The 25236-nt window shown below is 45.5% G+C and overlaps 3 protein-coding genes across 7 annotated transcripts in view; 1 reads left to right on the top strand and 2 right to left on the bottom strand.

The window, feature by feature from the left end:
* The window catches only part of LOC310757135 (uncharacterized protein), a 32693-nt gene extending 14977 nt beyond the window's left edge, over window positions 1-17716 (top strand). Inside the window, exons 1-2 of one of the 3 annotated variants that reach the window (XM_083602332.1) lie at window positions 12058-12353; window positions 15170-17716. In XM_083602332.1, coding sequence (XP_083458458.1) covers window positions 15321-16256 — 936 coding nt within the window. In that variant the 5' untranslated portion in view covers window positions 12058-12353; window positions 15170-15320 and the 3' untranslated portion in view covers window positions 16257-17716. Of the gene's footprint in view, window positions 1-12057; window positions 12354-12394; window positions 12511-15169 lie in introns of those variants that run through there. The other 2 variants (XM_083602333.1, XM_083602334.1) reach the window with 2 other exon arrangements.
* Window positions 1861-11599, bottom strand: LOC310756491 (uncharacterized protein). Its single transcript, XM_083600663.1, has 5 exons — window positions 11543-11599; window positions 7987-8069; window positions 7658-7802; window positions 7217-7294; window positions 1861-5370 (listed from the first exon to the last, which is right to left on the bottom strand). The coding sequence occupies exons 2-5, from the start codon at window positions 8059-8061 to the stop codon at window positions 2981-2983; spliced, it is 2688 nt and encodes an 895-aa protein (XP_083456789.1). The 5' UTR covers window positions 8062-8069; window positions 11543-11599; the 3' UTR covers window positions 1861-2980.
* LOC310756738 (uncharacterized protein) overlaps window positions 1861-25236 on the bottom strand; it is a 28234-nt gene continuing 4858 nt past the window's right edge. For 2 of the 3 annotated variants that reach the window (XM_083601378.1, XM_083601379.1), the window contains exon 5: window positions 22571-24671. In XM_083601378.1, coding sequence (XP_083457504.1) covers window positions 23179-24671 — 1493 coding nt within the window. In that variant the 3' untranslated portion in view covers window positions 22571-23178. Of the gene's footprint in view, window positions 2547-22570; window positions 24672-25236 lie in introns of those variants that run through there. The other variant, XM_083601380.1, reaches the window with a different exon arrangement.

The raw sequence follows: 25236 nt of genomic DNA on the forward strand, positions 1-25236 counted from the left end.
TGCTGGTGGGCCATCTAATAGCTGGTTCACACAGACGATGCTTAAAGCATGGAAGGAAGAAGCAGGTAAACTTAACAAGCAGATACAAGGGACCAGTGGGGTGGGGCCAGAGGGAGAGAGGGTTGTTTGTGGATACACATGTGCGCACAGACCTACACACTCATACACACAAGTGGGGGAATGAAGTTAGGGCTTCATAGTAAAAAGTTAAAAATTAGAGGCTCTCTCGATGGCTGTGGTGGCAGAGGCTAGTAAATTTTTGGGGGGGGGGGTTCCGCTACGTTACCTGCTCAGCTCTGGAGGCCTCCAGACCTCTGAGCTCTGCTGGATCACTGCTGGGATGATCCCAGTCCTAGTGGAGCCAAGGTCATTGGGGAAGGGGGGGGGCTTCGCACAGCCCTCTCAATCTTTGCGTTTGGCAGCCCTGGCTCCCCTTTAACCAGCCAGAGAGCCCTGTTGGTGCTGGTGATCCTTTTAAAACAGCAAAAATATACGGCCACTCAAGATAGTCAAATGCCTTGAAGGCATCGAACGTGATAGAAGTCTCAGGCTGACAGAAGGCCTTAGCATTTCTAATTACATTGAGCAGCCATCTAGTGGAATATGAGATCTACGCAACCTGCCTGGTCTGGATGAACATATGAAGTGATTCCCCTATTAAATCGCACCATAATAAGCACTGTAAACATTCTTCTGGTCCTGGCTTAGGAGTGACTCAATTTTTTCTGGGTCTTTGCCTGCTTTTGGGGATTATCACCATTCTGGTCCAGGATTCAGGGACAATATCACCATCTAGGATCCCATTAAAAAGGGTGGGACTAGGATCTCCTTAAATCTGTCTGGATAAGGGGACTCCACTGATGGGAATTTGGACACAGACAGAAACAATAGTAAGAGTAAAGAATGTCCCTCAGGATCTCTCTCCTGGCGTTCTGAACACTGTTCGTGGCGTGGTAAAAGGTAAAGGTCCCCTGGAGGGTTAAGTCCAGTCAAAATCAACTATGGGGTGCAGTGCTCATCTCAACTCTCAGGCCGAGGGAGCCAGTGTTTGCCCACAGACAGCTTTTCCGAGTCATGTGGCCAGCATGACTAAACCGCTTCTGGTGCAACGGGACTCCATGATGGAAGCCAGAGCACACGGAAACACCATTTGCCTTCCCGCCACAGTGGTACCTATTTATTTACTTGCACTGGTATGCTTTCGAACTGCCAGGTTGGCAGTAGCTGGGACAGAGGAACGGGAGCTCACCATGCAGCAACAATGGGGACCCTCCCCTCCTCCCCTGATGGGTTGCTGCCTGAAACTACGGAAGTCGTAGCTGCTCTTCACTTTTCAAGCTCCTCCTGGTTCTATGAGAGAATGGGGCAGAGGAAGGTGGAGAATCTACTGACCTGTTTTTCACCTGGACTGTCCCTTCTTCCTCCATTACGTCCTGCATGCCTTCCTCGGTCTCAGAGCTGCTTTATGGGTGATGTGACACCCCATAAATCACTCAATGCAACACATTCAGCAGCTTTAAACTAAGCATCCTTTACAAGACTGAGTTGGTGCAACCAAAATGTCAAACTGTGTAGCCCATCTCCCCTTTTAAGAGGATAATTTGGTAATATGAATCCAAAATGTTTGGTTATCTCCACATTTGTCAGAGACAACATTTCTCTTTCGGATCAAAGGAAATCTGATTCGTAGGACACCTGCATATGGGAAAAGAAAGCAATAGTTCTAACATGAATGCCTCACCTGCAGCTGTTTTAATCTAAACATCCTTTATGCTGATATTTTATGTGCTTCTGAATAAAGTAAAAGTTGCATTCAAAAATGGTTCAGTGATAGGACAAACTGAAGAGGTGGTCGGACTGTGAACTTTATTTATAATAAAAGATCGGGTGCCAGCAAGGAAACAGGTTGCATTGATTACAAAATAAAGCAGAGCACTGTAGCTCTGCACCTGGACTAATCACAGCCTACCCACGAACAATATAGTATTCCTAGTGTACTATTTTCTTTCGCTTTCTTTCTTTGGCCATCACTCGTAGCCGAACAAGATTGTCTTCCATAACACGGTTTTAACAATGAATCTGTCAGTGACTGCTGAGGCCAATTCTGGATCCACACGTCCTTCCACAGTGGGGACATTGGTTTCCGGGTGGTAGTTGATCACAGTGTGGATTTGCCAAGCGTGCCTTCCTCTTAGCACGTTTCTCCCTTGCGTCCTGAGTTCAAATGTCTTCAAAGTCCAGGACACCTTTGGTAAAGGCTGTTCTCCAACTGGAGCGCTCGCAGGCTAGTGTACTAAAGTGTAGCCCAATGTGTAGTTTCTGGCTGGTATGGAAGATGCAGTGTGGACCCAGTGATGGAGGGGGCTGAGGGGGAAACTGATTGGGCAGCTCAGATTTTAAGGTCTGGCACCACCTCCCTTTGGGAGGACTGGCCTGTGGCTCTTTCTGTACATGGAGATCCAATCAGTTATATCACATTTCCAAAAATGGGGAGACCATTTAATATTCTACTTAGTGGCTAAGCTTTGTCTTCACTGCTTCTCCACCTCTGGGATTCTCACCGGTTTCTACGCCTGTGCATTCTTTGATGTGCAATAAAGTTTCTACTCTGGCTGAAGATCATTACACATTCCATACGTTTAAATGGTTTCTGCCCAGTATGGGTTCTTAGGTGTAAAGTAGGTGCTGGCCGAACATTAGGCAGAAAGGGGAGACTGCCTTGGGCAATTGAAAGTTTCAGTGCTAGCAATTTCTTTTTTTTCTTAGGGAAGATGAAACCTTACATTGTAATGCATTTTCAGGTGCCACAAGATTGTTGTTTCTACACTCTAACTTTTTTCCTGTTTTGGTTCCCCCCTGTGCAATGATGGCTTCAGTCGCTAACGAAGTGCTGTTCACATTCCATGAATTTTGTTAGTTTTTCTCTCTGTGTGAATTATCTTGTGTGAAGTTAAGTTTGCTGCTCCCACTGGAGCTCTTTTCATATTCCATTTACTTGGAAGGTTTCTCCCGTGTGTGGGTTCTCGGATGCAGTCAAGTCATCACCCTCACTGAAGCTCTTTACACACTCCATGCATCTTAATGGTTTCTCCCCAATGTTGATTCTTTGATGTAAGGTAACTGTAGTCCGCTGAATGTTCTTTCCACACTCCATACATTTTAATGGTTTCTCTCCAGAGTGGGTTCTCTGATGAAAAGTAAGTGCGCTCCTACAACTGAAGCTTTTCCCGCAATCTTCGCATTTAAATGGTTTCTCCCCAGTGTGGGCTCTCTGATGTATATTAAGTGTAGTCCTTCGACTGAAACTCTTTCCACACTCCATACACTTAAAAGGTTTCTCCCCGGTGTGTATTCTTTGATGTGCAGTAAGGCTTCCGCTATGCCTGAAGGCCTTTCCACACTCCATGCATTTAAATGGTTTCTCACCAGTGTGGCCTCTTTGATGTACAATAAGTGTACTCCTACGACTGAAGCTCTTTCCACACTCCATGCAATCATATGGTTTCTCCCCTGTGTGGGTTCTTTGATGTAAAGTAAGGGCACTTCGACAACGGAAGTTCTTTCCACACTCCATACATTCTAATGGTTTCTGCCCAGTGTCTGTTTTATGATGTTCTATAAAGCTTCTGTTTTCAAACTCCACACATTTAAAGGGCTTCTCCCTGGTGTGTCTTCTTTGATGTACAGTAAGTGTACTCCGTCGACTGAAACTCTTTCCACACTGCAAACATTTAAATGGTTTCTCCCCAGTGTGCATTCTTTGATGTACAATAAGTGTAGTACTCCGGCTGAAGCTCTTTCCACACTCCATACACTTATACGGTTTATCCCCAATGTGGGCTTTTTGATGCAAAGTAAGGTAGTAATTGACACTGAAACCTTTTCCACAAACCATACATTTAAATGGTTTATCTGTTGTGTGGGTTATTTGATGTGCAGTAAGCCTTCCACTCTGTTTGAAGCTCTTTCCACACTCCATACATTTAAATGGTTTCTCTCCACTGTGGGCTCTTTGATGTAAAATAAGTGTAGTTCTCCAACGAAAGCTCTTTCCACATTCCATACATTTAAATGGTTTCTCTCCACTGTGCGTTCTTTGATGTAAAGTAAGGTAGTAATTGAAACTGAAACTCTTTCCACACACCATACATTTAAATGGTTTCTCTGCTGTGTGGGTTCTTTGATGTGCAGTAAGGCTTCCACTTTGGCTGAAGCTCTTTCCGCACTCTGTACATTTAAATGGCTTCTCCCCAGTGTGGGTTCTTTGATGCACAATAAGGATGCTACTCGCACGAAAGCTCTTTCCACACTCCATGCACTTATGCAGTTTTTCCCTAGTGTGGGCTCCCTGATGTAAAGTGAGATGATTGAGTCCCAAACTCTTTCCAAACACCACAGATTTACATGGTTTCACCCCTGTGTGTGTTCTTTCATGTGCAGTTAGGTTTCCGCTCTGGCTGAAGCTCTTTCCACACTCCATACATTTAAATGGTTTCTCCCCCGTGTGGGTTCTTAGATGTAAAGTAAGCTTACTCCTACGACTGAAGCTCTTTCCACACTCCATGCATTTAAATGGTTTCTCCTCTGCGTGCTTTTCTTGATGCAAAGTAAGCTGGCAATTGGGGCTTAAACTATTTCCAAACACCATGGATTTAAACGGTTTCTCTTGAGTGTGGGTTCTTTGATGTTTAGTAAGGTTTCCACTCTGGCTGAAGCTCTTTCCACACTCCGTACATTTAAATGGTTTCTCCCCAGTGTGCTTTCTTTGATGTACAATAAGGAAACTACTGGTACAGAAGCTTTTTCCACACTCCATGCATGTATGTGGTTTCTCCCCTGTGTGGGTTCTTTGGTGTAAAGTAAGATGGTGATTGAGACTGAAACTCTTCCCACACACCATACATGTAAACGGTTTCTCCCCTGTGTGGGTTCTTTGATGTGCAGTCAGGTTCCCACTCTGTCTGAAGCTCTTTCCACACTGCATGCATTTAAATGGCTTCTCCCCTGTGTGGGTTTTTCTGTGCTTAATAAGGTTACCAGCACTACTTAACCTCTTTCCACACTCAACGCACTGAAACGCTTTCTCCCCTGTTTGGGTTCTCTGATGTAAACTGAAGCTTCCACTCTGACTGGAGCTCTTTCCACACTCCACACTGCTGCTTCCTGTGAATTCTTCATGTGAATTCAGCTCGACATTGACATCAGTGTTCTGAGGAGTGGAGGATTTCCTTTCTCCATTTTCCAACATGGTTCCTACATGCTTTTGGGGTGATCGTTGATTTACAAATTTCTCTTTCGCTGTTTCACACTCCACATTTCCTGATGACCCCACAGATGGCTCTCCATGATTCTCGCTCTTCTGCCCATTACCTGTTTTGAGCGAGAAAAAGAAAATGCCATTCAAATCACAAGGCAGAAGTAGAGACTCTCAATACACATTGAACTCAGTTCTTTGCTTATACCTTTTTTCAAGCTTGTCCCCCTCCCTCTCCAGCTGAATCTGAAGTTAATTTCTGAATGTGCTACAATCTCAAGGTCCCTTTCCGCTCCACCTCCCACCTGCTGTGACTCCCACCTGCTGATCTTTACCTTTCCTTAGAACCCCATCCAAATGGATCTTCTATTGGAGGTCACCACCCACACACTTCGGCTGCCCTTTCTGCTTGTGTGATGGCACCTCGTTGTAGCAGAATATTTCCCAGGAGGCAGATGACAAGAGCAGTAAGGTAAAGGTACCCCTGACCGTTAGGTCCAGTCGCGACTCTGGGGTTGCGGCGTTCATCTCGCTTTACTGGCCGAGGGAGCCAGCGTACAGCTTCTGGGTCATGTGGCCAGCATGACTAAGCCGCTTCCGGCGAACCAGAGCAGCGCACGGAAATGCTGTTTACCTTCCCACCAGAACAGTACCTATTTATCTACTTGCACTTTGTTTTTTGTTTTTTTATAAAATATTTATTAGATTTTGCAAAAAGCAGAAAATTACAGAATAGAAAAAAACACAAAAAGAACAAAAAATACAAAAATACATAAAAAAGAAAAATACAAAGTACAAAAAAGAAGTAAGTAAAAAAGGTTAAAAACAAATCCATTTTTTGTGTGTGTGCTTTCCTTGTGCAGAATTGCAGCCTGCAATTTCCTTCCTTTATTTGCACCAATCAAGCTAAGACTGGCACTCCCACACACTAAAGAAAATTCTGGAATCCTCTTTAAAGCTTAAAGGAACTTTTATCTGTTTCTTGAATGTTTTCCTAACATCTTCTCCTTCCACCCAAGTGATGAAGTCTGGTTTGGGAAATACTTTCCAAAAGGCCAGTTAAATCTCAGTACAGTGGTACCTCTGGTTGTGAACGGGATCCATTCCGGAGACCCATTCGCAACCTGAGCAGAACGCAACCCACGTCTGCGCGTGCAAGGGTCGCGATTCGCCGCTTCTGCACATGCGTGTAACGTCATTTTGAGTGTCTGCACATGCACAAGCGGCGAAACCCAGAAGTAACCCTTTCCGGTACTTCTGGGTCCCCGCGAGACGCAACCTGAAAAGATTTAACCCGAAGTGTCTTTAAGCCGAGGTATGACTGTACAATATGCCCAGACACTCCTACTGCTACTACTGCCATGGCTCCCTTCCCAAAAGCAGGGAAAGGCAAGATCTTAAATCCCCTGCTGAGGTGATAGCAGAGGGGACACGTGGACCCAGCAGAATCCACCTGGCACCCGTGAAGAGGATCTCACTGTACACTGACTTCAATTCAAGGGAACCACAGAGGATATTTGGAACTTGAGGGAATATCTCAGCACATTGGAAGGGGAAACTCAGCCTGGAGGACATCTCTGCTCTCTAGAGGCCTAGTAGCGACCCAAAGTTTCATCAAGCAGAGATGTTTGATGGAGTTGGGAGGTCAATAAAGGAGGAACATAGTCTTGCTGGAGTAGACCAAAAGTCTTCCAGACAGCTTCAGGTATACATACATGTTCATGCTCTGTGGGGCAGAAGGGGGTGTAACAACAAATGCAAATGTCATCTTCGGACAGGAGCAGAGTTGCTGCATCCTCCTCTCTGTCGTCTATCCAGCTAAGCAAGAAGCCCCATCAGATTTCAAGGAAGCAAAGCAGCCAGGAAAAAGCACTCAAGGAGAATGTGAAGCAGGACATAAAGGCATCAGGCTTCTCCTCCCTCTCTTCCTGGAGTAAAAGGGCCCCCTCCCAACACTGGTACCTGCTGAGGTCTCCCCTTCTTTGGGGTCCTGGAGGAATGGCTCTTGTCCTTCTTCCCAACAGGAACTGAGGTCTGATTCTGCCAAGGAAAGAGATATTATTAGCTACTTTGGGCCACAAAACTCTCAGTCATTTCAAATCAATCTGTATCTACGTCAACAAAGGCAAAGAGGAGGGATTGCCATATCCAGATCCTATAAAGACATGCAACATGAGCAGGAGAGGGCCTTGTGGTCCCCACTGTCACAAGGGGCGTTTGTGTGAATATATGGATGCTTCTTCAGAGAACAAAGCTGCAAATATTGTAGAGTACATCTGCAAAAATGGGGATCCAAGCGGGCTATTCTTCTTAAATTATTCCTACTCTGCATGAATAAATGCACATAAGCTGCTTGACGCCTTCAACGTCTAGCAGTCCAGAGGCATAAAAATGTGCCCTTACCTAGAGAGGCCAGCATCTCATAATTCTCCTCCATGACTTCCTTGTGCAGAGCTCTTTGGCCAGGATCCAGCAAAGCCCACTCCTCCTCCGTGAAATGCACAGCCACCTCCTCAAAGGTCAAGAGGGCCTGGAAGGTCACCAGATCCTGGAAGAAGAAGCCAAGACAACTTCTCTTAGATCCCCCTCATCTCTGTCTGTTTGGTTTCTTGGTTCTCGGTTGCTTTTGGTGGCCCTGGGCAGGATAAAGTAACTAGCAAATTCAATCGTTAATCATAAATAATACCCAACCAACTCCTACCTGCCCTCCCTCCCTGATGCTGTTTCCTTACCTGAGGGAGCTGCCTGGCACCTTTTCCCACCACACCTGTAAGAAGAGATGGTCCAGATGGTGTCTCTGTGGCCATCAGGCTGCCTGTCGGAGAGAAGGTGAATGAGGAGGCCTGAAGGGAACACTTCAAAACAGGAAGCAGCTCTCTAGAGAAGCCCTCCCTGGGCCTGCAGGGAAGAGACAGGGAACGGGAACAATGCCATCCTTTATACAGGAACTTTCTAATACTATAAGCTACTTAATCGGACTTCACAGAAAGCATTATGGTCACTGCAGAACTCACTTATTGCTTGCTCCAAAACAGCCATCCAGGAAATCCCCTTTCTGACATTTTGACACATTTATAAATAAAGAAAAGCCCTAAGATATTGACAAGACTCTCTGGTTGGAAGAAAGCTGACATCTGGAGGGCACTGGGGTGCAGAGACTCCATCTCAGCTCAAACATGGATTTGGGGGGGCAGAGATAGGAAGATTAGTGACTTTTGGCCCTCCAGGGCTTCCTCTAAGAGCGTCGGTGTGTGTGAACTGTTTAATATTCCAGCACAGCGAGGTGAAACAGGGTGAGAAATAACCAGAGGGTCTCTTGCCCTGACCTAGCCACTGACCTCGCCACTGTGATCCACACGACAGTTACCTCCAGACTTGATTATTGTAACTCACTCTATGTGGGGCTGCCCTTGAGACCGACCCAGAAACTCCAGCGGGTGCAGAATGCCGTGGTGAGACTCCTTACGGGGTCATCGCCGCGGGATCACATTCACCCAGTGCTCTACCAGCTGCACTGGCTCCCGGTGGAGTACAGGATCAGGTGTAAGGTGCTGGTTTTAACCTTTAAAGCCCTATATGGCCTAGGACCCTCGTACCTACAGGACCGCCTCTCCTGGTCTGTCCCATGGAGGACCTTACGGTCTTCAAACATAAACATCTTGGAGGTCCCGGGCCACAGGGAGGTTAGGCTGGCCTCAACCAGAGTCAGGGCTTTTTCAGCCGTGGCCCCGATCTGGTGGAACGCTCTGTCACAAGAGACTAGGGCCCTGCAGGACTTGACATCTTTCCGCAGGGCCTGCAAGACAGGGCTGTTCTGCCTGGCCTTTGGCCAAGGCACAGTCTGACCCCCTCCTTCGGTAATCCTCACAGAACTCTAGCCCAATGGTTGCCATTAATTTGATTTTGAACTGAATTTAAAAATAATTGATTTTAGAATGATGTGTTACTTTTATTGTTGTTAGCCACTTTGAGCCTGGCTTCGGCTGGGGAGGGCAGGATATAAATAAATTATTATTATTATTATTATTATTATTATTATTATTATTATTATTGGCTCCAGGACATGAGTTTCGAACCCGCCTCTGTCTTGATGTGGTACATAGAAAATAATAGCAAGATTGACATTATACACACGAGGCAAAAATGCAAACATTTCTAAGCTCTCTTCTCACACACACACCCAGAGATGTCCAAAATTCAGGAATGATATACAGAGAGAAGAGACAGAAGAGAAAAGAGGGAATTGAGGGTGCAAGCAAGTGAAAAGTGCCCTTTCTTCTAGTGACCAAAGGAGTCCAAGAGGGGACCCTTGGAAGCAGGCAATTTGCAGTAATAACAACAGAAAACCTCACCGTTCATGGAGAGGAAGTTCCGCAAAGGTTTCAAGAGTGGCACACCAAGTCCTCCAACCTTTATCCTTACAACAAGAGCAGTGCAGCACCCCCTCCCCATTTGCCTCCCCCCTCAACTCCCCCTCCCAAAGTATCATTGATTCCTTTTGGCTCCTTCTCACATCAGCCTCTTTCTTGCTAAGGAAGCTCCCAAAGCCAATAATAATAATAACAACAACAATAATAATAATAATAATAATAATAATAATATTAAATGCACTATACATGAGACTACCTTTGAAGGTGACTTGGAAACTGCAATTAATGCAGAATACAGCAGACAGACTGGTGACTGGAAGTGGTCGCCAAGACCACGTAACACCAGTCCTGAAAGATCTTCATTGGCTCCCAGTACGTTTCCAAGCACAATTCAAAGTGTTGGTGCTGACCTTTAAAGCCCTAAACGACCTCGGCCCTGTATACCTGAAGGAGCGTTTCCACCCCCATCGTTCAGCCCGGACACTGAGGTCCAGCTCTGAGGGCTTTCTGGCAGTTCCCTTGCTGAGAGGGCAACCAGGCAGAGGGCCTTCTCGGTAGTGGCGCCTGCCCTGTGGAACGTCCTCCCAGCAGATGTCAAGGCAATAAACAACTACAGTGGTATCTAAGGTTACAGACGCTTCAGGTTACAGATGCTTCAGGTTACAGAATCCGCTAACCCAGAAATAGTACCTCAGGTTAAGAACTTTGCTTCAGGATGAGAACAGAAATCACGCGGCAGCAGCAGGAGGCCCCATTAGCTAAAGTTGTGCTTCAGGTTAAGGATAGTTTCAGCTTAAGAACGGACCTCCAAAATGAATTAAGTTCTTAACCCAAGCTACCACTGTATTTTACTTTTAAAAGACAACTGAAGGTGGCCCTGTTTAGGGAAGTTTTTAATGTCTGACACTGTGGTTTTTTTAATATTCGGTTGGAAGCCGCCCAGAGTGGCTCAGGAAACCCAGCCAGATGGGCGGGGTATGTATAAATAAATAAATAAATAAATAATATATTTATATGCCACCCATCTGACCGGGTTCCCCCAGCCACTCTGGGTGGCTTCCAACAAATCAAAACACATGAAAAAACTTCCCTGGCATTGTGCATTCAACAAAACCCACACCTCCCCATTCAAAATCCCCTCCCTCTCTGGGAACACAAAGGTGTCTGTATTCTCCTGCTCTGGGGCTACAAAAGCAGCACAGCAAACGCCACACACCGATCCCCACACCGCCCTGCATAGCTGTCAACATTTCCCTTTTTTAAAGGGAAATTCCCTTATTTCGAATAGGATTCCTCGCAAGAAAAGGGAAAAGTTGACAACTATGCCCCCCCTCCTTTCCTGTCAAGCTGTTTCCACTGTACAACAGCAGCCTCCCTGCCCCCCCTCCCTATCTCCTCCCCCCCCCCCCCGCAGCCTGGAAGGAGCAGTGGCTGAAAGAAGGAACGGGTCATAGGGCGATGAGGGGGTGGCAGGAGGTAGGGGGGTTGTAAGACAAAGCCGGAGCATCCCTAGCCAGGCTGGGGGGCTGCAATCCCTCCGAGCTCAGCAGGATTTGCGCAATTCTGAGCAAGCATGCGCGGAAGTCCAAACCCGCTGCTCAGTGTGCAAAGATGCACAAAACATCGCTGTAGCAAACCCCGAATGAAATATTTGTAATCGATTATGTTATATATCATAATAATATTTAATGCAAGTTGGTCATTGTGGGAGGGGGAGCAGCTGTCACCTGGCACCAAAATGTCTTCGCCTGCTTCCAAGGACGCAGATCTTGCAAAAGACAAGCCCGGAGGGAAAGGGTGGGAGAGCCAATTCCCTGCTTTCCTCTCATTCCCCACGCGCCCCCCCCAATAAAACCCTTTCCCTCCTCCTCCCCCCACCCCCAGCTGCGCTGTTTGCAGATGCAAATCCTACCCGCACCTTCTACTCCTCCTCCTCCTCCTCCTCCTCTCCACGGCTGCTTCTCTTCCGGGAATATGGTCGGAGACCCCTCCCAGACTGCCTCACCCCCCCCCACTCCAAAACATCCTGCCTCTCTAGGAAGCGGAGCTCGTTGACCCAGGTGGAGGGACTGGGTGGCAGAAGGTTCCCCTCCCTGTAAGCAGAAATTCCCTTCCCCGCTGCAAACAAGCTCTGTAATCCCATTTATTTTGCAAGAAGGTGCAAGGTTCAGTCTCTGGCAGCGGCAGGAAATTTACGACAACCCGAAAGGGCAGTCCAGTGTTGTTATAATGCACACTTTTTTAAAAAAGGGGGGGGAGTGTATGAAGTTGTATGGAGAGGCGCAGAACAGCTGCTTTGCATGCAGAAGGTCTCAGATTCAATGCGTTGCATGCAAAAGGAGACACCAGGTTCAGTCCTCGACAGGGAAAGACACCCCCCGCCCCTTTTAAAAAAAACCTCTGGTGGATGAAGGTTGGACAGCTTTACTCCCCTCCCCTATGCATATTTTGCACCAGCCTGACTCGCACTGGGATCCTGAAATGCAGGCGGGGGCTGCTCTGCCACTATAGTTCTATGGGCCCGCGCGTTCAAAGGGGAACCCGAAGTGTCGCTACTCAATGTGTCGGAAGTTTCAAGACAAAGGCAATAGGAGTCCCTCGAGAGGCGGGAGGTTTTAGAAAAGGGAGGAGGGGTGTGTCGGTGGAGGAAAACGCCCCCCCCCCTTTATTGCAGGAATGGAAGCTGGATTAACGATTTAGGGAGGCAAGCGGCCGGAGATGACAAAGAGGTAAAGACGCAGCCTGGGGGGGGAGGGGTGATGAGAGGGGGACAGGGAAAGAAGCCCCCCCCCAACACCCCCCCCACAAGAGCCGTTCCTGGGACCCATCGGCAGGGGCCCAGATCTATGCATCCCAGCTGCAAAGTGGGGACTCAACACCTGCAAGGTTTGCATTGCATTTGAGATCACCCCCACTTTCAAATCCACTCTGTGCAGCGCGGTGTGGGGTGCACGGCGTCTTACTCCAGAGGAAACGCCCGCAGGGATTCCATTGCACCATCTCTTTTGAGGGCCAAGGGATGCTCACCTGCCCTGCTGGGGTCCGAGCCGAGGTCCCAAACCTGGCAGGAGATCCCCAGGGGTCTCCGCGCGTGTTGCGCCTTGTCGGGTCCTTTTGGCAGGAGAGATGGAGAGAAGGGAGTCCATGCAAGGCTTAAAGGAAGCGAGGGAGACCAGGAGAGAGATCCCCCCTCCTTTCTCTTCGCTCTCCCCCCCCCCTCTTGCGAAGCCCCTCCGGATGGAGAGTTTTACGTGCTGCTCGGGGCGCAGGGCGAGGGGTGAGCTGCGCCAAGGGGACGGAGAGAGGAGGGCAGAGGAAGCTGGGGGTTGAGGGAGCCATTGGGGGGGGGGGGAGCCAAGCCCAGCATTGCCAGTAGGTGGAACTGCATTTTTGTAAACAGAATTTCCTTTGTTCTTGCATTTGCTTCCCCATTCCACTCCTCCAACAATTTTTCCTATCTGTGATGGGGAGACCATTGAACCAAGAGCTGAGGGTTACACACACATTAATGCTCAGGGGTCTCCTGTCCCACCCGCTTTCTCTTACTCTTCCTCCCTTACCTGGGTTTTCTTCTCTTCCTTACCTGGACTACCCTACAGGGACCTTTAGGAAGTTCTCCAGAGAAATATGCCCCACTGTGGGACCACTGAGTTCCTTTATCCTAAGAAGTTGTCTTCCTTTTTCTTCCTGTTCTGTTGTTCTTGCTATACAGTTACCTGCTTAAGCACAAATTGAGCTGGCGAGAGGGTTGGCTTGCCCATCTCGAAAGTTTGACTAACTGCTGTGGGGAGGGGAATGTTGAAAACCCACACGGGACCCCCTTTCTCCCCGCAGAGAAGGATCCTATCATGATCAGTAGCAATGTTCACTTTCCACTGCATGGCTGATTATTTATACTGTTGGACAGCAGTCCAAAAATATGGGTGGAGGGTGCTATTGAAATGCTTTTGGATTTTTATTATTATTATTATTATTATTTCTATTTATACCCTGCCCTTCCCAGTTCAAAAACCAGGCTCAGGGCGGCTAACAACATATTTAAAACACTTAATTATAAAAGCAGCATAAAATACAGTATAAAAACATGAATAACAATATAATTCAAAAATCAATTTAGGGGAAATAAACATTAGATGATCACCAGGGCTAGCTGGCTTAATTAGTCCTATTTGGGCCAGTGAGGAGACCAGGGGAGAATTAGCTGTGGGATCCCAGAGCGGGTAATCTTCATAAAAAGGGGAGGGAAGGAAGAGGAACAAAAGATCGGGCCAGGTTCAAATTGAAAGCCAGGCGGAATTGCTCTGTCTTTACAGGCCCTGCGGGAGGAAGTTAAATGCTGCAGGGCCCTGGTCTCATGGGGCAGAGCATTCCACCAGGTCGGAGCCAGTGTTGAAAAGGCCCTGGTGCTGGTGGAGGATAGTCTGACTTCCTTAGGGCCCGAGACCTCTAAACTATAGTTGTTCATGGACCTTAACGTCCTCCTGGGCATACCAGGAGAGGCAGTTCCATAGATACGAGGGCCCTAAGCCACAAAGGGCTTTAAAGGTCAAGACCAGCATCTTGAACCTGACCCTATACTCCACCAGGAGCCAGTGCAACTGTTAAAGCACTGGGTGAATATGCTCCCATGGCAGTGGTGCCTCAGGCTAAGAACTTAATTCGTTCTGGAGGTCTTTCTTAACCTGAAACTGTTCCTAACCTGAGGTACCACTTTAGATAATGGGGCCTCCCGCTGCCACTGCGCCACCACCACACGATTTCTGTTCTCATCCTAAAGCAAAGTTCTTAACCCGAGGTACTATTTCTGGGTTAGTGGAGTCTGTAACCTGAAGCATATGTAACCTGAAGCGTATGTAACCTGAGGTACCACTGTATTGAAAGCTTCTATATTACTTCTTATTTTGGTAGAGTGAGTTACAAGCTGTAATACAATCCATCAGCATCAAAAGATAATAGATGTATTCACATTCCCAGTCTGGTGGGTTTCAAGGGTAAAGGACCCAAATTCATGATAGACAATCCCCATTGCTGGAGGGTTTGCATGTGGGCATGTGCATATGCAGGCCAAGGATTGCCAGTATCACAGCTGAGCTGTGTGAGACAGTTGGTGGGTGGGATTGCTCTTTACGCACAAGTTTTTAATCTCTTCTAGTGGAAACATCTCTTGTTTGAACCTCCTTCCTCTAAAATAATATTCATTCAGTTCATCCTTACAAGTGATCTTTAACATTAACTGTTTTCAGTGCCACACATATTCTCTGTTGGAGCAAAGATGGTACGTCCGGGAGACCTTGGCCACCCAACCCAAAGGAGGAAGGATAATGAGAGGGTCCTGGACAGGGAATTTCCACTAAGATATTCCTATATTACAATATGGGCAGAAGGTCAGGCAGAACTAACTAGTCTTCCTCAGGGAGACATAGAGAGGAGAGGATCTAGGAGATGTTAAAATAAGAAAAGGTGCTAATTGGGCTTACTGTGTGTTAACATCTCTTTTACTCTTCCTTGAAACACTAACAAGATTTTCTTTCCACCCCATTCCCAGAAAGGCAACAGAGAAGACATTCAGAATTCTGAGGGGCCACTTGCAATTTCATTGGGAAAAACAAATAAAATGTTCAGATTAAGAAAATATTTAGACATGTGGAATGCGCTTCAGTCAGTCTGCATGGTTATCCCATCAATGAACTCATACAATGGAGAAACCATTTAAAGGCATGGAGTGCGGAAAGAGCTTAAGTGGTAATGGAACTCTTGCAAAATGTCAAACTCAAGCTGAGAAGAAACAATTTCAATGTATGGAGTGTGGAAAGATCTTCAATCATAGTTCGCACCTTACTGTACATCATCGAATTCACACAGGTGAGAAACCATATAAATGTTCAGAGTGTGGAAAGAGCTTCAGTAATAATGGAGCGTGTAAAAAACACCAACGAATTCACACAGGGGAGAAACCATTTAAGTGCACACAGTGTGGAAAATGCTTCAGTTGTAGTGGAAAACTTACTTTACATCAACGAACTCATACAGGGGAGAAACCATTTAAATGCACACAGTGTGAAAAGTGCTTCACTAATAGTGGAAGTCTTAATTCACATATCCAAACTCACACAGGAGAAAAGACATTTGTATGTATGGAGTGTGGAAAGGCCTTCTGTCATAGTGGATCTCTTATAACACATCAGCGAACACACACGGGAGAAAAACCATTTACATGTATGGAGTGTGGGAAAGGCTTCATTCATAGTGGAAATCTTAATTTACATCTACGGTCTCACACAGGGGAGAAACCATTTAAATGTACAGAGTGTGGAAAGAGCTTCACTCAAAGTGCACATTTTAGAATTCATCAAGTAACCCACACAGGAGAGAAACCATTTAAATGTATGGAGTGTGGAAAGAGCTTCAGTTATAGTGGAAATCTTGATATACATCTACGAACTCATACAGGGGAGAAACCATTTAAATGTATGGAATGTGGAAAGAGCTTCACTCAAAGTGGACATTTTAGAATACATCAACAAAGCCACACAGGGGAGAAACCATTTAAATGTATGGAGTGTGGAAGGAGCTTCAGTGATAAAGGAAGTCTTACAAAACACCAACAAACTCACACAGGGGAGAAAACTTAAAAATGTTTGGAGTGCGCGAAGTGCTTTAGTGAGTGGCGATCTTACAAAACATTGTCAGACTCACACAGAAGAGAAAACATTTAAATGTATGGAGTGTGGAAAGAGCTTCACTAAGAGTGGAAGCCTTGCAAACCATCAACAAACTCACAGAGGAGAAACCGTTTAAATGGATGGAGTGCTGTAAGCACTTCAGTTATAACTGAATGCTTGTGAAACACCCCCTGCCCTCTCATGCGGGAGAAACCTTTTAGTTGTATGGAGTGTGGAGAGTATTACCCTCAGAGTTTGCTCTTCCCATGACATCACAGATTCCTATAGGAGAAAATTGGTGGTGGAAGCATGGTGTGTATTTGATGTATTTGGTGTTTCCATGTAAAGCTATACATATATGTGTTAAAATAATGAAAGTAATGTCTCATAATAAATTTAATAATATGTAATGTACTGTTAGATAGTGGGGGGAGTGTGAACCTGCTGATGTGAATGATGGTGGGCTGAGGAGAGAGACAGAGAGAGGAAAGAAGGAAGGAAGGAAGGAAGGAAGGAAGGAAGGAAGGAAGGAAGGAAGACGGGAAGAGAGAAAGGCATAACATTCATATTGCATTTTGGGAAAGATTATGGAAAACAGATCTGAAATTCATGGCATGTTGTACACTGAAAGAAAATTATATGAGAATGATGTACCTGTGCTATTTGACTCCTAGTAAGCTACCAAAAAAGGATGCGGGTGACGCTGTGGTCTAAACCACAGAGCCTAAGGCTTGCCGATCAGAAGGTTGGCAGTTCGAATCCCCGCGACGGGGTGAGCTCCTGTTGCTCGGTCCCAGCTCCTGCCAACCTAGCAGTTCAAAAGCACGTCAAAGTGCAAGTAGATAAATAGGTACCGCTCCGGCGGGAAGGTAAACGGCGTTTCCCTGTGCTGCTCTGGTTTGCCAGAAGTGGCTTAGTCATGCTGGCCACATGACCCAGAAGTTGTACGCCGGCTCCCTTGGCCAGTAAAGCGAGATGAGTGCCGCAACCTCAGAGTCATCTGCAACTGGACCTAACGGTCAGGGTTCCCTTTACCTTTACCTTTAAGCTACCAAAAATGTATAGAACAAGTACAAATATGTGCTGGGAGTGTAAAGAAAAAGAAGGTACCTTTTATCATACGTGGTGGTTGTGTAAGGTAATAAAGTCTTTATGGGAAATGATATATAACGAACTGAAAAAATATGTTTAAAACAACTTTTGTATAAAAAAGCACACCTAGAAGCCTTCTTATTAGGAATTGTAGGTTCCGACATTCCAAAGGAACAGAAAAGGCTCTTCATGTATGTGAAAACAGCAGTACAGATGCTATTAGCCCAGAGATTGAAAGAAAAAAGAGTCCCTACTAGAGAGGAATGGCGAACCGAGTTGTTAGACTACCCTGAAATAGCAAAACTCACCGGAAAGGTCAGGGACCAAAAAGACAAAAACATCAAGAAAGAATGGCGAAAATTTATAATTTACTTAAGAGACTACCTTAACCAGAAGAAAACATTAGCAGAATTTTAATCTCATTTGTAATGTAACAAATACAATGGACAGTAAGGATATGAAACATGAAATGATATGCAGTTGAAAATGTTGACAATAGCATTGGGGGAAAGTCTTGAGATTTAAAAAAAAATCTCTGTATGGATATGTATTCGGTTTTGCTATAAATTTTTATTTGGAAAATCAAATAAAAAATAGAGAGAGAGAGAAAGCCTGCCTGCCTGATCCAATTTCTTTTTTTTTTAAATGAATATTTATTAAATTTTCCAATTTTATATAAAGACAAAAAGAAAAAGAAAAAGAAAAGAATTAAAAACAATTCAGTTTCAATAACAGTTTTCAGTCACATGTTTCTTTGACTTCCTCATACCTCCCCTTCTTGTTCTCTAGTTCAATTTGTTAATTCAGCAAATCCTAATCTCTTAACATTCCTTTTAAAATATCACCTTATTTTCCACTCAACTTTTTTAAATTTAGTAACAAAAGCAATTATAATCCCCATTATCTTTATCATAACAGCTGAAGACCACCAAAGTTCAAACCAACATCTTTTCAAAGTTCATTAATTTTATAATATTTCTGTAGATATTCCTTAAATTTCTTCCAATCTTCTTCTGCTGACTTTTCTCCCTGGTCGCGGATTCTGCCGGTCATTTCTGCTAGTCCCATACAGTCAATCAACTTCATCTGCCATTCTTCCAGAGTGGGTAAATCTTGAGTCTTCCAGTGCTTTGCTATAAGTATTCTTGCTGCCGTTGTAGCATACATAAATAAGATTCTGTCCTTCTTTGGCACCAAATGGCCGACTATACCCAAGAGAAAAGCCTCTGGTTTTTTCAGGGAAGTATACTTAAATATCTTTTTCATTTCATTATAAATCATTTCCCAAAAGGCCTTGATCTTTGGGCACGTCCACCATAGGTGAAAAAATGTACCTTCCACTTCCTTACATTTCCAGCATTTATTATCGGGCAAGTGATATATTTTTGCGAGCTTGACTGGGGTTATGTACCACCTGTATATCATTTTCATAATATTCTCTCTTAAGGCATTACATGCCGTGAATTTCATACCTGTGGTCCATAACTGTTCCCAATCAGCAAACATAATGTTATGTCCAAGATCTTGTGCCCATTTAATCATAGCTGACTTAACCGTTTCATCCTGTGTATTCCATTTCAGCAGCAAGTTATACATTTTTGACATGATTTTAGTTTTAGGTTCTAGCACTTCCTGCCTGATCCAATCTCCCCCCTTCTCTCCTTTGTAGCCCCTCACCCAGCTCTCCCCGTTGGACTTTTAATATGGTAAGTGGCATGAAGAGACAAAACAGGCAGCCTTCATCTTCCTCATCCCCAGTTTGCTTTTTATTTTAGATTAATTTTTCTCTTCACCCCCCCCCCTTTCACCCATCTTGTCTTGCCCCTCCCACCCACTCCTTTCTTCCTTAATGCTGGGGGGGGGGAACCCCCGCAACATCCTCTCTCATTCTCTTACCATATTTTTCGCTCTATAAGACACACTTTTCCCCTCCTAAAAAGTAAGGGGAAATGCGTGTGCATCTGAGCGAATGCAGGCAGGAGGCTCTGCTCAGCGCTCCGAGCTGCCTGGAGCGTGTGTGCGGCTCTTGGGGGCCCTAACATCTTCCATTCTGTGTACATGACCAAGCCAGTGTGGTCAATGCTGCAACCCGCAAGTGAGGTGGGGGGAGGGAGGGTTATTGGTTAGTGGGGTGTTTATTTCTCTTGTTTTTATGATGCATTTTGTGTTTCTTTATTGTATTATGGTGTTGTGAGCTACCCTGAGATCTATGGGCAAAGAAAATAATAAATTTAATATAATAATAAATTTTATTTATACCCTGCCCTCCCCAGCTAAGGCAGGGGTCAGGGCGGCTAACAACCAATAATAAAAACAAGTTGAATGAATACAACTTAAAAACAAGATTAAAATACAACATTAAAACATTAAAATGCAGCCTCATCATAGGAGGAGAAAGGAAAAAAGAAAGAGGGGAAGGGAATCAAATTGGCTCCAAGCCAAAGGCCAGGCAGAACAACTCTGTCTTACAGGCCCTGTGGAAAGAACTCAGATCCCGCAGGGCCCTGGTCTCATGAGGCAGAGCGTTCCACCAGGGCGGAGCCAGTGTTGAAAAGGCCCTGGCTCTGGTTGAGGCTAATCTGACCTCCTTAGGGCCCGGGACCTCTAGGGTGTTGCTATTTATGGACCTTAAGGTCCTCCGTGGGGCATACCGGGAGAGGCAGTCCCGTAGGTATGAGGGTCCTCGGCCGTGATAAAATAAAAAAGAAAGAGCACATATTTGTTTGAGAATGTCCTGTCACATGCTGCCCAAAATCTTCCTGATGCAACCATATGGAGGGCAATGAGGCATCGCTACTGGAGGGTATAAGTTGCCCATGGCTATCTTAACTTGCCAGTTTCACACGTGAACAGGATCCAGTGGTCGTAGTACACAAGCTTAACATGAGTCAACAGTGTGATGCAGGAGCAAAAAAAGCTAATGCTGTTCTCGGATGCATCAACAGAAGTCTAGCGTCCTGATCAAGAAAAGTCCTAGTCCCTCTGCGTTCTGCCTGGGTCAGATCGCACCTGGAGTACGGTGTCTAGTTCTTGGTGCCACAATTTGAGGGTATTGACAAGCTGGAAAATGTGCAGACTTTAAAGGATCTTAAAGCCAAGCCTTATGAGGAGCGGTTAAGGGAGTGGGTTGTGTTTAGCTTAGAAAAGCAGAGATATGAGACCCATCTTCAGATATCTAAAGGGCTGCCCCTTGGAAGATGGAGGGTAGGAGCACACATCCACCCGCCAGGTGTGGAACACACCCGCCTGCAGACAAACCACAGCTGTCTGAACATCATGCCCTCTATCTAACCTTTGGCTTTCTCAGTGGTCTGCCGTGCCCTGTCTGTGACCTTTGTCTCCTTCATTATACATTGTGCAAGGGGAGAATGACGCGGTGGAAACAGGTGCCAAAATAACTTTGTACAACCCCTCAATCTCGGGATGTGTAAAGGTCACAGTCCAAAATGTATCTGACTGGTTTTGCATATTGTGCTAATAAAAAGAGCCTTAGCAGAGCTAGCTGGCAGCTTGCCTGTGCACAGCTCACCTGCATTACCAACTCCTGCCTCATGCCTTCACTTCACCTGTGACTTCCAAGTTACAAGAAAGGAGATTCTGACTAAACATTAGGAAAAACTTGCTGGCAGTAAGAGCTGTTCGACAGTGGAACAGACTCCCTCAGGAGGTTGTGGACACTTTCTTTTGAAGTTTCTGAGCAGAGGTTAAGGGCCATCTCTCAGGGATGCTTTAGTTAAGATTCCTGCATTGCAGGGAGTTGGACTAGGGTCCCTCCCAATTCTATAATCAGTGACAGAAGGGACTTAAGAGCACTGTGTCACCTTATCATTTGGTTAAAGCAGAGGTCGTCAAACTAAAGCCCGCGGGCTGGATACGGCCCACCGGGCTCATTAATCCGGCCCACGAACCTTGTGGACCCTGCTGCCCGCTCAGTCAGCCCCTACACTAAACAGGCGTGGCGTAGAGGCCTCGCCGTGCGGAGACTGACTTCCGTGACGCGGCACAGCTTCTGATTGGCTGCAGGAAGTTCCTACAGCCAATCAAAAGCTGCATATGCCTCTGGGTGGGCAGTGATGCTGGCATGGCTTCCGATTGGCTGCAGGAAGCTCCTGCAGCCAATCAGAAGCCACAGACGCCTCTGGGTGCCGTCCCTTCCTTCCCGCTGAGGCGGCCAGCAGCTTGGGCTCTGTGCCCCACTGAGACAGAGGACGCTGCCGCTGCCAAAGACGAGGCAGTGTCAGCTGCTGTGGCATGAGTGGTATAGGCGGGGGGGGGGGCTTTTGGGAGGGGGGGGCTTTAGGGTGATGGTGGGTCCGGCCCCCCACAAGGTCTGAGGGACAGTGGACCAACCCCGTCCTGAAAAAGGTTTGCTGATCCCTGGGTTAAAGTAATAACTTTATTTCAGAAATAGTTGGGGGGGGGTGTTTACACCCACCATATAAGCACACAGAATATACAGTCTTCAGTGAAGATTTCGGTCACATAACCTTAGTTAATAGATTTATTTAGTCAAGATGCTAGTAGTAGTAGTATACTGCTGTTCATCCATAGATCTCACGACAGTTCAGGATTACAGAAGATAAAAACGTAAGGTTGTTTTTACACACATACAGAAAATATATTCTAAGAAATCAATGCAAAAGAATTCCAAGTTGTCCAATTGCAGAGTTGAGAAAAAAGGACTAATTTCCTTGTCGCAAGCCTGATTCTCTCAGCAAGAAAAGGCCGAGTTAGTGCCCCAAAGGAGGCCCATCTCTCCTTTGAAGAGGAGAATTTTATGATATGCATCCAAAATGCTTGGTTATTTTCACAAAGGCCAAAAGGAGATTTCTCTTTTTTGATGAAAGGAAATATGATTTGTGGGATATTTGTATATATGAAAAGTAGGCAATAGTTGTAATATGAAGGCTACACATTCAGCTGTTTTAATCTGAGCATCCTTTACATTGATATTCAGTCGAAATTAAAAATGAATTTTAAAAAAGTCCAGTAGCACCTTAGAGACCAACTTCATCTTACTTCTTAGTTGGTCTCTAAGGTGCTCCTGAACTATTTTTAAATTTTTTATTTTGACTGCGTCAGACCAACACGGCTACCTACCTGAATCTAGAATTGATATTCACTGTTCTTCTGAGTAGACTAAAAGCTGGTACTCAGAAGAGCTTAAGTGATAGGATAAAGTGAAGAGCTGGTCAGATTGTGAAACTTTATTTTGTATGAAATGTAAGGGGATAGCAAGTAAACAGCTTAAACAGATTACAAAATAAAACACTTTGTCGCTTTGCAGCAGGACTAATCATAGCCTACCCATAAAAATAATATTATTTCTAGTGTAGTCCAGAGGATAACCAGTTTCCTGGTGGTATGGGAGATGCAGTAGACTGTGCTGAAGGCAGCTGGGGACACTCTGCTAGGGCATCTCAGGTTTCATAATCTTGAACACACACTCTCACACTCTTTGAAGGGAGTGGCATGTGGTTCTCTACACAGAAAGCCATAGCCAGTTCTATTACATTTCCCAAGGAAGCACCCTACTTGATGGGTGATACACAAGATGGGAGTTCTGTTTTATTGAAAGGAAAGAATGATGGCAGCAGACCAATGCCTTTCACTGAACCCCTGACCAAGTGGCGAAACTTCGCCTCCTCTCTTTCTCCACATCTTGGATTCACAATGAAATGCTCTCCAAATGACGAGGCCGGCCCAAACATTAGGCAGAATGGGGAGACCATTTCTTATTCTTCTTAGTGGCTAAGCTTTGTCTTCTCTGCTTCTCCACCTCTGGGATTCACAACAGTTTCTACAGTGTGTGCATTCTTTGGTGTGCAATAAGGTTACCACCCTGGCTGAAGCTTATTCCACATTCAATACATTTAAATGGTTTCTGCCCAGTATGGGTTCTTTGATGTAAATTAAGGTTACTCATACGCCTGAAGCTCTTTCCACACACCATGCATTCATATGGTTTCCCCAATGTGTGGGTTTTTTGATGTGCGGTAAGAGCACTCCTACAACTAAAGCTCTTTCCACACTCCAGGCATTCAAAAAGTTTTTCACCGGTGTGGGTTTTCTGATGTAAAGTAAGATCGTAATTAAGACTGAAACTCTTTCCACACACCATACATTTAAATGGTTTCTCTGTTTTGTGGGTTCTTTGATGTGTGGTAAGGTTTCCACTCTGGCTGAAGCTCTTTCCACACTCCATACATTTAAATGGTTTCTCCCCAGTGTGCGTTCTCTGATGTGCAGTCAGTCTTCCACTCTGCCTGAAGCTCTTTCCACACTCCATACATTTAAATGGCTTCTCCCCAGTGTGGGTTCTTTGATGCACAATTAGCACACTACTTGCACGAAAGCTCTTTCCACATTCCATGCATTTGAACGGTTTCTCCCCGGTGTGGGTTCTTTGATGCAAAGTGAGAGAGTAATTGAAACTGAAACTCTTTCCACATACCATACATTTAAATGGTTTATCTGCTGTGTGGGTTCTTTGATGTGCAGTAAGATTTCCGCTCTGGCTGAAGCTCTTTCCACACTCCGTACATTTAAAGGGTTTCTCCCCAGTATGGGTTCTTTGATGTAAAGTAAGGTTACTCCTACAACTGAAGCTCTTTCCACACACCAAGCATTTATGCGGTTTCTCCCCACCGGGGGTCCTTTGATGTAGCGTAAAATGGTAATTAAGACTGAAGCTATTTTCACACACCATAGATTTAAATTGTTTCTCCTCAGTATGGGTTCTCTGATGTGCAGTAAGGAAACTACTGGTACAGAAGCTCTTTCCACACTCCATGCATTTATGCAGATTCTCCCCAGCATGCGTTCTTTGATGTAAAGTAAGATGGTGATTGAGACTGAAACTCTTCCCACACACCATACATGTAAATGGTTTCTCCCCTGTGTGGGTTCTTTGATGTGCAATAAGGTTTCCGCTCTGGCTGAAGCTCTTTCCGCACTCCATGCATTTAAATGGCTTCTCCCCTGTGTGGGTTTTTTTATGCTTGACCAGGTTACCAGCACTACTTAAGCTCTTTCCACACTCTGTGCATTGAAACGCTTTCTCCCCTGTTTGGGTTCTTTGATGTAAACTAACACCTCCACTCTGACTGAAGCTTTTTCCACACTCTACACTGCTGTTCCCAGTACATTCTTCCTGTGGATTTAGGGCGACGTGGATATCAATGTCCTTCGTAGTAAATGATTTCCTTTCCGTCTTTTTCCCTGCTTCATGCTCCACATTTTCTGATGACACCATCAATGGCTCCCCATAACTCTCGCTCTTCTGCCTGTAACCTGTTTAGGGAGAGGGAGAGAATGAAAATATCACTCACACTGCATGGCAGAAGCCGACATGCTCATTATGCATCGAGTCCAGTTCTTTGCTTCTCTGATTTTACTGTTGTCAAGCATGTCCCTTCTCTTCCTGCAAAGCTGAATCTGAATTTAGCTTCAGTATATGGTACAGCTCCCTTCCTGTTCCACCTTCCACATGCTGTCACTAAGCACAGTTGTGTCTGCTGATCTCTCCCCTTTCTCAGAGCCCTATCCAACTGGATCTTCTCCTTCCACCCAAGCGATGAAGTCTGGTTTGGGAAACGGTTTCAAAGAGAGCAGTGCAAATTCCAAGTGCAAAATGCCCAGACACTCCTACTGCTACTACTGCCATGGCTCCATTCCCAAAAGCAGGGAAAGGCAAGATCTTAGCCCTCCTGCTGAGGGACAGCAGAAGGGCCATAGCTGTCAACTTTTCCCTTTACTTGCGAGGAATCCTATTCAGAAAAAGGGAATTTCCCTTAAAAAAAGGAAAACATTGACAGCTATGAGAAGGGCACATGGGCACTTGTAAAAAGAATCTCAC

This window comes from Podarcis filfolensis, assembly GCF_964270895.1.
Source record: "Podarcis filfolensis genome assembly, chromosome: 2".
Taxonomy (NCBI): Eukaryota; Metazoa; Chordata; class Lepidosauria; order Squamata; family Lacertidae; genus Podarcis; species Podarcis filfolensis.